The sequence below is a fragment of the Triticum urartu genome, chromosome 2A (genome assembly GCF_056163025.1).
Source record: "Triticum urartu cultivar PI428250 chromosome 2A, HENAU_Tu73, whole genome shotgun sequence".
NCBI classification, from domain to species: domain Eukaryota; kingdom Viridiplantae; phylum Streptophyta; class Magnoliopsida; order Poales; family Poaceae; genus Triticum; species Triticum urartu.
Genome location: NC_141874.1, coordinates 62,451,045 through 62,466,244, shown reverse-complemented (window position 1 = coordinate 62,466,244; position 15,200 = coordinate 62,451,045). Strand labels below are relative to the sequence as shown.

Sequence of the window (15,200 nt, the reverse complement as noted above, 5' to 3'; positions counted from 1 at the left end):
TGTTACCCGATGTAGAGGCATGCACGCAACTAACTGGAGGCACGGAGACGTGATTTCAAGGGAGGTACGAACGCGAAAATGATCGTTATGCGAGGACGTGAAGGTGTGCCTCTGTTTTAAAGAAGCTTTCAGTGGCACATTTTCATTGTGGGGGGCATGGACTATGAGCTCCATGTGTTTTCGAAGGCATTAGGCCTCATTAATGAACATATCAGAAAGAAGGTGAATCTTTTGGTTGACGTCTAGAATGTTGTGTAAAGTGACGTGAAGCCAAGTTACGCATGGTCCCCTTGGTACCAGAGGCACATAGGCACATAAGTGCCTATTGTGGTGCACTGGAAATAAACTTATGCAAAAGACATGTAAACTGCAAGCAAACTAGAAGGTTAACTGCGACACAAGAAAACCTAAATTTATAACAAGCAAAAGGCAGTCTTGAGAGAAACCAAATCTAATGAGAAATCTAGAATGTTCTAGATAATTTGTTTGCCTGGACCATCTGCTTCAGTAGTCGTAGTCGCCACAGGACCTAGCGCGCTTTCTGGTCTGCTCCTTGTCGAGTTTTTCCTGGCGAAGCCCTTCCTGGATGATGCCGAGGCGGCTCCATATCTTGTACGCAGCGTAAGCGTCCTTTGCCGCATACTCGATGTGCCTCATGGACAAGGGCATGCACGCCCAGCGCTGGTGCTCTGCGTTAGTGAGCTCTACGTCGTGGACAAGGATGCTTGAGACGTCCCAAGGGAGTCCAGAGGCTTGGTAGCTGTAGGCACCCTCCATTCCTTCTGGATGTCGACGTAGTGGGCGATCTCCAGTCCGACGCGGCCGAGCATCTCTATGTCGCCGTCGATGGAGAAGCCAACAAACGTGTACCTGGGGTCCGCGAGGAAGTTGTCGAACTTGGTGCAGTTCTTGTCGGCCGCGCTCAGTTGGAAGAGCAGCACCGGATGATCCTTGCCGATGGAGAGCTAGACTAGGGTGGGTTTCTGATCTTCGCCATGGTCGTTGGTGTACTTCACATCAACTCCGACGATCTTGTGGCGTTCGAACTGGAGGTGTCGCTTGAACTGCTCAATGGTGGTCGCCGCCTTGTGCAAGTCATTGATGTGGATCACGTGCAACTTTGTGTTGCCGTGGGCCTGCACCTCCATGAATTCCCTGGTGAATCCCATCGCTTGGAGCAGTTGGTCCTCCTGTAATCTGATTTTTTGTGGGGAACAATGAGTGCGAGAGCAATGGCGATTTCTGTTCTTTGTGTGTGAGAAGGCCGTGGCGGGAGTCTAAATTTAAGGGCGGTTGTGCACATCGTGGGTTCTGGATCGTGGGTATTCTTTATAAAAAATAAAAATAAAATCAGCAGTTGTATTTTTAAAAATGTCATATCTCTAGCAAGTCGTGGAGATGATCGTTGTCTTTCGTAGTTTGCTGTCAAATCTTAACTTTTACAATCTCGTGAGGCATGCAGGGGCAGTATGTATTGTAGAGGCACAAGTCTCTGACCAAGAGAAGCATGCTTCAAATGACATCTTTAACTCTCAGACACAGGGGCATGGTACATTTATTGGGAGTGGCAATTGTTTTCAGTGATACAATCGCTGGTAGGAGCAGTGTTGTGTTTCTTTAGAGGAACTGTTCTGTGTCCGTGTTGCAGTTGACGCTACGAGATTGTCGGAAAGAACGAGAAGCAACGAGAGGCGTCGTCATGCAGCTGCAAGAAGCACTCATACAGCTAGAGGCGAAACAAGAGGCACAGATATGATGCTACATGATGCACGGAGTTGAAGCTATGTGATTGCACGGACGTCTATTCGTGCTATGGTGCTATGTGAGGCACGGGCACAAACAAATAGCCGTGCACTGAAGTACATGCGCAAGGTCATCCCTAAGGTGTCCTATATGCTTTATAGTTACAAGCATGGTCGTCGTTCTTGCCGAGGCACGGAGGTGAATGATGGAGCCTATGCCTTTGCGATAGTCACCTCCAATGTTAAGAAGGAAGTAAATCTTCATAGACCCGGTACGTCGGAAGCTGGCTGTAAGGCACGCTTCTGCCTCTGTGTTTTCGGTGACGTCACGTTTAGTGCCAGCGGGTCGACGTAACTCGCGGTCTCCATAGGAGTGGAGGCACCGAATAGCCTTCGTGGGTTTTTTAAGTAGCTAGTTGGTGTTATTGACGGACAACCGTGTCTCTGTAGTGTTCTTCTCTGAGGGTCACGGGCGTAAGCAGTGTTTTCCAAGGAGAATAAACACCTAACTACCTTTGTATTCAAAATGTTTTTCCAAAGTGTTCCATACGAACGATTTTTAATATTTGTGTGTGCACTGGTTTGTTAGAACATTGTGCACTGCTTTTAGGAGCATTCTGTAATTGTTGTCCTTGCATTTCGACACTGCACCCACAAAGGTACTAGTGCATTGCATGCTCGTCATTTTTGTGGATTGCTATGTGTACCTGCTCTATGCGTTACGCTAATCGTATAGTATCTGTACTGTGTTTATATTTTTCAGTTCACGCCAATATATTCTAATAATAGAAAACTGCAACATTACACTAGATATAAACTTGTTCAGAAGATATGTAAATTGGAAGCAAAATTACAAGGTTATCTGTACTGTGTTTATATTTTTAGTTCACGCCAATATATTCTAATAATAGAAAACTGCAACATTACACTGGAAATAAACTTCTTCAGAAGATATGTAAATTGGAAGCAAAATTACAAGGTTATTTGTACTGTGTTTATATTTTTCAATTCACGCCAATATATTCTAATAATAGAAAACTGCAACATTGCACTGGAAATAAACTTGTTCAGTAGATATGTAAACTGTAAGAAAACTACAAGGTTAACTGCGACACAAGCAAATCTAAATTTAGAACAAGCAAACGACAGTCTTGAGAGAAAGCAAATCTAACGGGAAATCTAGAATGGCATGAGCAATCTTCTAGTTACTTTTCTTGGCCGGGACCACCTGCTTCAGTAGTCGTAGTCGCCCCAGCACCTTGCGCGCTTCCTGGTCTGCTCCTTCTCGAGTTTTGCCCGGCGGAGGCCTTCCTGGATGATGGTGAGACGGCTCCATATCTCGTACGCAGCGTAAGCATCTTTTGCCGTGTACTCGATGTGCCTCATGGACAAGGGCATGCGCGCCCAGCGCTGGTGCTCTGCATTGGTGAGCTTCTTCTTCATGCTGTTGTAGTAGTCGTGGACAATGATGCCTGAGACATCATCAAGGGAGTCCAGACGCTTAGTAGCTGTAGGCACCCTCCATTCCTTCTGGATGTCGATGAAGTAGGCGATCTTTAGTCCGACGCGCCTGAGCATCTCTATGTCGCCGTCGATGGAGAAGCCAGCAAACGTGTATCTGGGGTCGGCGAGGAAGTTGTCGAACCTGGTGCAGTTCTTGTCGGCGGCGCTCAGTTGGAAGAGCAACACCGGATGATCCTTGCCGACGGATAGCTGGACGAGGGCTGGTTTCTGATCTTCGCCAACATCGTTGGTGTACTCCACATCAACTCCGACGATCTTGTGGCGCTCGAATTCGAGGTGTCGCTCGTACTGCTCGATGGTGGTCGCTGCCTTGTGTAAGTCGTTGGTGTGGATCACGTGCAACTTGGTGTTGCTGTGGGCCTGCACCTCCTTGAATTCCTTGATGAATCCCATGGCCTGGAGCAGTTGGTCCTTTTGCAACCTGGTTTTTCGTGGGGAACAATGAGTGGGAGCGCAATGGCGATTTCTGTTGTTTGTGTGTAAGAAGGCCGCGGCAGAAGTCTAAATTTAAGGGCGGAGAAGCGGCAAAGGAGTGCACGATCTCACTGTCGATGCGGTTGTGCACATCGTGGGTTCTGGATCGTGGTTTTATCTCCCTGGTGGTGCGGTTGTGCACATCCTGAGTTTTTGATCGTGGTTTTTCTTTATAAAAATTAAAAATAAAATCAGCAGTTATGTTTTTAGCAACCGTCGTATCTCCAGCAAGTCGGGGAGATGCTCGTTGTCTTGCGTAGTTTGCTGTGAAATGTTAACTTTTACAATTTATCTCGTGAGGCATGCAGGGGCAGTATGTAGAGGCACAAGTCTCTGACCAAGAGAAGCATGCTTGAAGTGGCTGGTTTAACTATCAGACACACGGGCGTGGTACATTCATTGGGAGTGGCAACTGTTTTCAGTGATACATTCGTTGGTAGGAGCAGTGTTGTGTTTCTTCAGAGGTACTGTTGCAGTTGACGCTACGAGATGGACAGAAAGAACCAGAAGCAACGACAGGCGTGGATATGCAGCTGCAAGAAGCACTTATACAATAAGAGGTGCAAGTAGAGGCATAGATACGATGCTACGTCGGGCACGGAAATGAAGTTACATGGTTCACGGACGTCAATTCGTGCTATGCTGCGACGTGAGGCACGTGCATGAACAAAAAGCCGTGCACTCAACTACATGCGCAAGAAGCCACAGATGTGTTCCTGAGAAGCACTGGCCTCCATGGTTTTGCCGCAAGGTGTGATTCGACATTTATCTAGGGCATTCCGGGTTTTACAAGTGTAGGAATAATCATTTTACACTTATATATTCTGTGGCAGAGGCACGGCAATTACTCTTGTGATGAAAGAATGAACGTCGAATATGTCAAATGTACGTGACGTGAGGATTGACAATAGGCGTCCGTTTACTGTTTTTTCGATATGTTTTTCAGTTAACTTTGAGAGGCATGAATGTGACAACGGAACACGCACGGTCATGTCTGAAATAGTGGCAAGGTGGTCCCTAATGTGTCCTGAATGTATCACCTGTAATGCTGCACCTGTAATGCTGCATTCTTACAAGCACCATCGTTATTCTTACAGAGGCATGGACGTGAGAGTCATGAATGTGTCGACTCAACAGGCACGGTGATGTCTGAAATAGTTGCAAGTACAAGATGGGCAGAAACAACGAGAAGAAACGAGGGGCATAGGCATGCAGCTGTGAAACGCACTTATACAGCGAGTAGCACATCTAGAGGCACATGAACGATGCTACGTGAGGCATGGATGTTTAAGGTGACTGAGGCATATGGGAAGGCGCTAGGTATTTAGGAGAAGTGCTGTGCGGTTGACAGAGGTGTATGCTTGATCTCATCGCAACAAACTACTTGGCATGACGCTATTCTGCGGAGCATCATAGTGAAAAATATGTATACTACTGACGTGCGGAGCTAGCAACGTCACTAAACTATTCTGAAACATACTTCACCACAGCCATTCATCCTCCATTATTATTCAGCGAATCCCTTTATTATTATCAAGATAAATAAACTAACCCACGTAAGTGTTTCACCTTCTTTGACAGGGAATTTTCACCACCGTCCTCTTGGACGTAATTATATGCTCAGTTACATACCATGACATAACTAAATAACAAAACTGATGTGTACAGGCTGTTCAAAAAACAGACATAAATTATTGAACTAGGAAGTATAGCCACCGGCAACGCTCTATCAGGAAAGGTCGTTGATTATCATCCGTAGCAGCTTCATGTTTCCCAATGTTGGCCACCGCTTTTCAATTGTGACAAGGACAATTGAACCAACCTTTAGCTGAGCTTCCCGAGCAAAATCTGAAAAATCAATCACCTCCATTCTGCCGTCAGCTCGTATGGAGTACGTTTTTTTTGACCGGGGACTGTAGGGAAAAACCCCCACAGCATATCAAAACTTTATTAAAAGGCAAGACAAGAACAAGTACAAGGGGGATTACAAGGGGTAATCAAGCTAAACTAAAAGGAGGAAAAACAACAAAAAGGATCAAGGTGGAAGAAAAGAGATCCATTTAAGGAGATCATCCTTAAAAGCAGGCTTAACCCTATTCGTATGGAGTACGTTGTGCTCATGTCTATTGCATCATACATCTCTTTTAGGCTGATACCACCGTTTTGAGGTAGATATCCCAGGTTCATCTTTAGAAGCCTCACAACGGCAGATGGGATTCTCTGCAGATTGTACCGATATTAGTAGATAAAATCAATGTACAAGGACATAAAACATCGAAAATAGCAAACAAAACCATGGCAGTGGATCAAAACAAATATTAAATGACTAACCAGACGACCATTTATGACATTGGTGACGTTTAGACGCTGCACAAAGGGTATGGTGGGGAAGTCGTCAGACTCAAACACATGGTATATCATCTGTCCTAACTGTCTCTATGAGAGGTTAACGCCTTGACCGAACACTGTTTTCCCAATGTACTCCCTTTCCGAGTCATTTAGAAAATCAAGAGCTGCATGGAACAAAATAACTCATTTTCAAACAAATTTGTTTAAATAGATGAACTCGGTATTTAAGTTTAAAATGAATGGTTAAATTCAATGCATGTGATCAAGTTGGGATGATAATCAACAGAATTGCATAAAATGTTTTCAAAATAACTTTGACTGTAAGTATGTCATTAATTTAGTGGACATGGGTAGGAGTACCAAATTATGCTGATAGACGTAGTTGATAAAATAGGATGGAAGTTTGTGCACTTACCTAGTGATAGTTTGGGGAGGGGCCTGTGACCTCCTCGGGAATCACTGAGTCTCAGATCTATCTCAATGGACAGACTCCCAGTATCCAGGTTTATGATGATTACATCTCGATAATGAAGATCGTAGTCACTAATTAACTTTTCCCAGCCAGGTCCATGAATTTTAGACCGGTTAGGTTCATCGGTGATGTAGATCTCATATGACAGATCCTCGCTAGTGATAAGTACTGGATTTCTTTGTTTTCCTTATTCTTGAAATGCTTTCTCTTTCCACCGATAGATTGAAGAAGTGACTTGCTGCCTGCAGTAGCATGGCACATACTGCGCAGGAAAAAATAATCTTACCAGGCATGTATAACCAAGACAGATAGCGCTTATCATATATGTACCAATTGTTTTCAACAGGTTGCTATTTGATAAAACAAGGTACATCAAAAATTGAAAACATATCATTAAATGCTTAAATGTAGGCATTCCATTCAAACAATATGGTAGAAACTTTTATTTCCTTCATCAGAAAGATACACTAGTTGGTAGTAACTGATGGGCAGCATGGGGTGGCAGACATTTCTCCTTACCACACATGTCTTGAAGCATCGAGGAAGATGCACTGTTATCGCACTGTGAAGAACGCCTGACTCCAGTCCGGAGCAACCAAAGTTGGTACATATATCACAGCACATGGTTTCCCCTGTAATACGTTGCAAAAAAAGTTTATATGAAATTCTCAACACAAGGAAAATTTCATTATCTTGAAAAACTATTCGGCTAAACCGGCATTTCTACATAAATAGTCGTTCACAAGCAATTTCCTAAAAAGGATTTCTGCTGCTTGCTTTTAAAAGCAGCTTTAGCAAATGTATATTTCAAGACAAGACAGACAAAAAGGAGAAACAATAGTCTATCATCGGGCGTCTCAAAGGAGTGTTTGTAACATTAAAATTATATGTAAATTGGTCGGAGCTGCATCTAGCAACAACGTCATCCACGACCATACGCCACCGTCGCCGACGCCAACCACCAGAACATGTGTGCTAGGTGGTATTTGAAACGGGTGATCTATCAACGTTAACCTTGCCTCCAGCGTACAGTACCCCAAACACTATCTTCAAGCACAGACCCCGACTCCCAGTCAACAGCACCCCAAACGCCGACCTCCAGCACCCTGTGTCCGGTTAAGAAATAGAGCTCAACGTCTGGCCACTCGCTTGGACTTCCGGCCACCGCCATTGTTTGCAAGACCTAACGGGCTTCAATTTAAACTACCAACCTCCCTCGACGAAGTTCATCGCTCACCGGCCGCAGGTCGCTGCAGCTCGTAGCGTTCTCAAGCACAAACGCCAACTTCAAATCAACTCCGCCCTTAAGAGGCACGGGTCCTGTACAGGTTCGCCCTCGTAATGCGATGATTTGGTCTAGATCACAACGAATTTCCAGGCAATTCCTAGCATAACAGCACAGTTGCGTCGCTTTCAATCACGGAGAGATGAAACCAACAGAGAGGAAAACTGATCGTAGCGAAAAATTCACATAGAAATTAAGAAAAATGGACTAACCCTTGATCTAGAGGGAGAATCAAGAGAGAAGAGACGATGAACGCTACAGCGGGTGAGTGGGAGGGGGCGGTCTGGGTTGGCACAAAGCAGAGCAGACAGTTATAATACGCGCCTGCTCACTGGCATGGGGCTATAGGCTTATTATAGGAGCATAGAGGCACGCATGGACGACCCCAACATGCACAGACTTACATGCATATAAGGCACGGTTTTGTTTCTGTTTTCGAAATTTTCTCAGTGGGGCGTTCACTGAGACAGGTTGTGCACGTCCATGATGCACGACCATGCTTCTGTTTTCCGAAGTATTTTTCCCTAGTACGGTCTCTCCGAGAGACAGGGACGTGAAGCCACGGTGCACATTGTCCTGTAAGGATAAGAATGAGACGCACGGAAAGGCCTCTGTGTTCTAAATGTACGTGCGGACGATGCACAGGCGTCTTTTGTGTTCTCCTAGTTGTTTTCGCATGACATGGCCATTCCTAGTTGTGTTCTCCTAGTTGATTTCGCATGACATGGCCATTGCTAGTCGTGTTCTCCTAGTTGTTTTCGCATGACACGACCATTCCTAGTTGTGTTCTCCTAGTTGTTTTCGCATGACACGGCCACTCCGAGGGACAGTGGAGTGAAGCCACAGTGCGCACGGTTATCCAAGGAGAAAATGCAGTGAAGTGCCTCAGTTTTCGTAACACTTTAAGTTACTTGTTCATTGAGAGAGGCACGGGTGTATGTTTAAATGACGCAAAAGACCGTGCTACTATTTTCTGAAATATTCATTTCTGACACGGTCTCTCGGAGGGACACGATGTCTGCAATTAAAAGGGGCACGTAATCTTTTGCTTTGACGAATTCTTCGGATGCATCAGTTTTGTTCAATATGATAATGAGAAATGGAAACCCAACATCTAAAAAGTGATTGGAGGTTCGTTGCTGACCTTAAGTCATTATCACAACATTCCAAATGTTTTCAGAGATGTGTTCACACGGACGTTTCCTGTGGGGTGCACGAGATGTCCCTCGGAGAGGCGCGGTTGGAGCAGTTGCAGGTTTGCAGTGGACGCATGTTGCTTTTAAAAGACAAAATTTCATGCCAAGCAATTGAGATAAACAAGAGGATACTAGTTTGATTTTTGAGCATATGTGTGAGCTGATTTCTTTTATCATAGGGTCCAGAAACATATGATTGATATTGAAAACGGAAAGCATGTACATAATTGCTTGACCATGTTTACACAATGCACTCATTCAATATAGCATGTACATCTCTTCAGACCTATTTTTCAGCATCCACAGTTGAATGGATCTGGCAAATCCAGATATTCAACACCTGTGTTTTTTAAGTCCATGTGCATGTGCTCGCAAGTTGTTGTTAATTTAAGCTCTGCGCAATTAGAAGCCCTTTTGTCCATCTGCAGTACCTCTTCTTGCCATTTGTAAAATTCACGAGTGAAATCTCTGCGCAGGCCAAACTTAAGCCTGATGGTTAGTAGCATCCTAGCATTGAGAATAAAGAATGTCACAAATTCAGTGTTTGCATCTATGACATCATAGTCTTCTAGCGTTAATGTCCTCAAACAAATGTCGTGATTATTGAGAAACACCCGCTGCTTTTGGCGCCATTCATTTGTTATACCTCTTTGATCCCATCCTCCTCCCTAAACTCACGGGAAGAGCAAAGTTAAGAGTTAGTGCCAGTATATTATGCATATTTTGCGTGGGCTTTCAACGTGTGTGAAATCATCACCTCGATAAACAAGTTTTGCAAGCATTGAAAGCATCACCGCAAGTCAACAATCTCATCCAGATTAAAGCATGTCTGTGAGATAAACAAGGTCTTGACGGAATACAGCACCGCGTGTAGGCTACTTATGCAAAGACCCTTCATTGAGCATATAACATTATATTATTAGCTCGTGGATGTGAATCTCAAGTGCTTTTGAGCAGGTCAAAGTAACGTGCAGAGGAAGTACCTGAATAACTGTAGTCCCAATGACGATATTTGTTCCGTTGGGTAATTCAGAAAATTTTCCCAGTGTGTCCAACACAGGTGCGGACAAAACTGTTATCTATAGTTGTGCATCTACAGAATCATGCAGCAGTCTCCGGAGGGAAGGCGCATCCTCAATGGTCAGTTTTCCTCCGTCGAAACGAATGCCAATGCTTACAAGCCTAGCTGAGTTTATTCGTAGACAGTAGAATTTCTTGTTGCAAACAAGCAGCAGGCACTCCAAGGCAGGGCAACCGTGGTGGATGAACTTCTCCAAGGAGACATCCGATATATAAACCTCCACCAGCGAAAGTCTCCTGAGTAGTGGGAGGCAAAGCATTTCTACAAGATTATCTTCTAGTTTGCACATGGCGAAGGTGATGGTGTGGAGAGACAAGCGAAATCTCGAGATGGATGCCGGTGGCAACGGCATAGAAGAAGGGATTCTGCGTGCTTGCCTGGGCACTGGGTAGAAGAATTTTGGGAATATATGATGGAACTCTAAAACCTGGAGTTTGTCCAGATTCCGAGTCAGGAACAACTCATCGACGCCACAAGGATCGCACTGGAGGTAGCTTGTCGGGATGTAGAGGCGGCGAATCGGGCCCTTGTGATCGGAGAGGATAGATACAGGAAGACTGAAGCCATCGGCGATAGATTCTCCGCGGCAGTTGCAACAAAGATGTCGGCAGTGAGTTCCGACGTATGTTTCCTGGACGATTTGCTTGCCTGGGAGAACGCGGATGATTTGGCAACAGATTTTTTCCAGAGATCTGGTAGAACGAGTATCAAGGATCACACAAAAGTCGAGATCAAGTGGTGCGGTGCGCCATATGCGACGCCACCGAGATGCGAGCACTTGTGTGCGCATGCCTTCCTTTATGGGCAGGCGAGAGATGATCTCGCCGAGGATGGCGTCGGGAAGATCGCTGATGCGGTCCGGACCAGACTCAACATGGTTCTCGGATCCAGTGGGCGAGCCACAGCCGCTCCTCTTAACGAGCTTAGAGGGCATGGGTACATCGGCGAACCTCGTCTTCTTATTGCTAGAGGCACGCTTCTTCATCTCCATTGCGAAGCTCGTGCCGCCTCTGTTGTAGGTCTCTGTGCGGTGGATCTAGGAAAAGGGTTAGGGTTTTACGATCCATAAAGATGACAACATATATACGTACCTAATCTAGAAGATTTCGATAGACGTGGTGGAATAGTCACGGCGTGGACAGACGTGCGTCTTCATGAGTGTAACACCCTCGATGCGACTATATCTCCCATGTGTCGAGGCACGACTTAGAGGCATAATCGCATTGAAGGCATATGTCGCAAATTAGGCAATCTTCACAACATCCCATGTAATATAATAATGAAATGGGAGATAACATAGTTGGCTTACACTCGCCACGTCAATCAAGTACATAAATAACATTACATCATCCAAACACTCATGGCCCCACTACGGCACCAAAATAAAAGAGAACCCAACATGCGACAACGGTCCCGTTCACCCCCAACTGGGCACCACTACTGATCATCGGGAAAGGAAACATAGTCGTTGAGAGTCTTCGTTGAACTCCCACTTGAGCTCATACGCGTCTCCTGGAGCGGAATCATCAGGCCTTGCATCTGGTGTAATAGTAATCTGTGAGCCACAGGGACTCAGCAATCTCGCACCCTCGCGATCAAGACTATTTAAGATTATAGGTAAGGCAAGGTAAAATATGAGTGGAGCTGCAGCAAGCGACTAGCAAGTATGGTGGCTAACTTATTCGCAAAAGAGAGCGAGAAGAGGAGGCAAAGCGCAAGTGAGAAACTAGAGAGCAACCTGTGCAAACGTTACTCCAACACCGTGTCCACTTCCCGGACTCCGCCGAGAAGAGGCCATCACGGTAACACACTCAGTTGATTCATTTTAATTAATTAAGGTTCAAGTTATCTACAACCGGACATTAACAAATTCCCATCTGCCCATAACTGCGGGCACGACTTTCGAAAGTTCAAATCCCTGCAGGGGAGTCCCAACTTAGCCCATGACAAGCTCTCACGGTCAACGAAGGAATAGACCTCCTCCCAAGACGTTCCGATCAGACTCGGTATCTCGGTTCTTCAAGACACTTCGACAGGTTAAAACAAGACTAGCAACACCGCCCGAATGTGCCGACAAATCCCGATAGGAGCTGCACATATCTCGTTCTCAGGGCACACTCAGATGAGACATCCTACGAGTAAAACCAACCCTCAAGTTGCCCCGAGGTGGCCCCGCAGTCTACTCGGTCGGACCAACACTCAAAGGAGCACTGGCCCAGGGGGGGTTTAAAATAAGATGACCCTCGGGCTCCGGAAACCCAGGGGAAAAAGAGGCTAGGTGGAGAATGGTAAAACCAAGGTTGGGCATTGCTGGAAAAGCTTTAATCAAGGCGAACTATCAAGGGGTTCCCATTATAACCCAACCGCGTAAGGAATGCAAAATCCGGGAACATAACACCGATATGACGGAAACTAGGGCGGCAAGAGTGGAACAAAACACTCGGCGAGAGGCCGAGCCTTCCACCCTTTACCAAGTGTATAGATGCATTAAGATAACAAGGTAATATAATGATATCCCAACAAGTAAATAAATGTTCCAAAAAGGAACGGCCTTCAATCTTCACCTGCAACTAGCAACGCTATAAGAGGGGCTGAGCAAAGCGATAACATAGCCAATCAACGGTTTGCTAGGACAATGGTGGGTTAGAGGTTTGACATGGCAATTTGGGAGGCTTGAAAGCAAGTGGTAGGCATCGTAGCAATGGCATAGCAAAAGAGCGAACAAACTAGCATAGCAAAGATAGTAGTGATTTCGAGGGTATGATCATCTTGCCTGCACAGTTGTCAGAGTTGACTGGATCCTCGAAAGCAAACTCAACAGGCTCCTCATTAGAGAACTCATCTTCCGGCTCTACCCAAACAAGACAAACAAGCAACAAGGATACAATCAACCACGTGCAAGGATCAAGCAATATGATGCAATGATGATATGCTATGCGGGATGCGATGCGGGATGCCAAATGAAAGATATGACAGGAAATGCATGAACCTGACCTCAACTTGTAAATCCAAGTGTGCCACTGGAAAGATGAGATGAAATTGCTTGAAAATGATATAAAGAACACCGGAATCGGAGTTACGGTTTGGAAATGGCAAGCGATTCAAATATGGTACCGGTCTGTAATTTACAGCAAGTAGCCATCTAAATGCAACGAAATGAACAAGCTAAAGCACCCAAACATGACAACAAAATACATGGCAGGGATGCACACAAGATTCTTAACAAAAGTCTAGCACTGAGCTACGGCCAATTCATCCATTAACAGGTTCAAACAAGCATGGAAAAAATGCATATGGCAAACAGTTCTCAGACTTAGTGAAATTAACACTTGTCTGGAATTTCAGATCAGGTAGCCCTCTTCGGAGCAACAAAACTACATGCTAAAGGGCCTAATCATGGAAAAGTAAAGCATGGCATGGAGCTACTCAAAGATATTAACAAAAGTCCCTTAGTGATCTTGAGCCAAAAGGGATCAGAAAATACAATTGCAAGCATGTGAACATAGTAAAAACATAATCAGTTTTCAGACTTGGTGAAAAACTGACACATGCTGAAATATAACTCAAGTAGGCATGTTTACGAGCTCGATGCACTCACTACAGAGCAAGTCATGGAAATACAAGCATACACCCATCAAGAAGGCACAAAATGAAAGCTAGACATGGCAAGAGCAATAGCATAGCATGCATGGATCAACTACAACATCACCGGCAAAATTGCAAACAAGTTGACAATCTGCCCAGATTCACAAAGTAGCAAAAATAGAGCTCGATTGACTCAAGCTAGGGTGCTCCATAAATGCAAACAAAGACATGGATGGATAGAGCACTACAATATTAACAAAACATCCTTACTGATCATCCTCAAAAGAGGCACGGATCACTAGGAAACAACATGAACATATGGCATCATGAGATAAACAGCTCGAGGACTTAGTGAAATTACTAAGTCCCTGAAAACAGAATTAACAAGTGCACCACTTTGCAAGCTTGCACAAGTCACCACACACATCACAAAAATACATGGGTTGCACCTCTGGAAAGATGACAAAACCCTTAACAAAACACATGTAGAGCACCAGGGCATAGCATGCACACAATAATCATGGCAAAAATGACAAAAACCTAAATGGAGTAGCAGATCTGACAATAATCTCAAATAGCCCTCTTCTAACAGCATTTCGGGCATCAAGATGAACTCAAATGAAAATGATGCAATGGAATGAAATGATGTACTCTCTGAGATGAACATTTTGATATGCTATATGCATGAATCAGAGCTACAGGTGCAAATTTACGGAGCTACGAACATGAGCACTTGAACTGAAAATTTCGGGACTTAGAAGAATAAAAACACCTCCGGATCTAGGGTTTGACCTGGCACGCAGATCGAGGCGGCGGCGCGCACTATTCACTGGCGGGGCTGGAGCTCGCCGGAGTGGCCGGGGGAGCAAGGGGCCGGCCGGATCTTCGCCGGATCCGGGCCGGGCGGCGGCGGGCGGCGGCGCACGGCGGGCGGCGCGGTCGAGGCCGGTGCGGTGGCCAGAGGCGGCGGGGCCGGCGAGGAGCTGCGGCGGGGCGGCGATGGCGGCTCGGCGGCCGGAGCGCCGGAGGCGAGGGAGGTGGCAGCGCGGCGCGAGAGACGAGACCCGGGCGGCGGCGGCGCTCACCGGGCCGCGGGGGCCGGATGCGGGCTCCCCGGGCCGCGGTGGGAGTGGCGGCGGCGGGCGATGACGTGGCAGGAGGCGGTTGGCTGGCGGCAGTGTGTCCGCCCCGGGCGGACAATGTCCGGCGGCGCGCGGTGGAAAATTAGGGTTTCGGAGAGGGAGAGATCCGGATTTTCGGGAGGGGTCTTTAAATAGGCATAGAGGGAGCTAGGAGAGTCCAAATGAGGTGCGGTTTGCGGCCACGCAATCGTGATCGAACGTTCTAGATGATGGAGAAGACTTAGGTGGGTTTTGGGCCAAATTGGAGGGGTGTTGTGCTGCAACACACACGAGGCCTTTTCGGTCCCTCGGTTAACCGTTGGAGTATCAAACGAAGTCCAAATGATACGAAACTTGACAGGCGGTCTACC

The 15,200-nt window shown here is 46.0% G+C and overlaps 2 protein-coding genes and 1 pseudogene across 2 annotated transcripts; all 3 read right to left on the bottom strand.

Moving 5' to 3' along the window:
- Positions 1-504: 504 nt before the first annotated feature.
- On the bottom strand, positions 505-1,169 carry LOC147983766 (uncharacterized; annotated as a pseudogene).
- A 1,806-nt stretch (positions 1,170-2,975) lies between these two features.
- LOC147983765 (uncharacterized) lies at positions 2,976-3,659 on the bottom strand. The gene has a single exon (XM_087539589.1). It carries the CDS (start codon positions 3,657-3,659, stop codon positions 2,976-2,978), a length of 684 nt encoding a protein of 227 aa, XP_087395715.1.
- A 6,462-nt stretch (positions 3,660-10,121) lies between these two features.
- On the bottom strand, positions 10,122-11,114 carry LOC147983764 (putative F-box/FBD/LRR-repeat protein At5g44950). The gene has a single exon (XM_087540859.1). The coding sequence runs from the start codon at positions 11,112-11,114 to the stop codon at positions 10,122-10,124; it is 993 nt and encodes a 330-aa protein (XP_087396985.1).
- Between the last annotated feature and the right edge of the window lie 4,086 nt (positions 11,115-15,200).

Excerpts from the sequence above, each read along its gene's own strand:
- LOC147983765 (XM_087539589.1), bottom strand. The coding sequence starts at position 3,659 with ATGGGATTCATCAAGGAATTCAAGGAGGTGCAGGCCCACAGCAACACC.
- LOC147983764 (XM_087540859.1), bottom strand. The coding sequence starts at position 11,114 with ATGGAGATGAAGAAGCGTGCCTCTAGCAATAAGAAGACGAGGTTCGCC.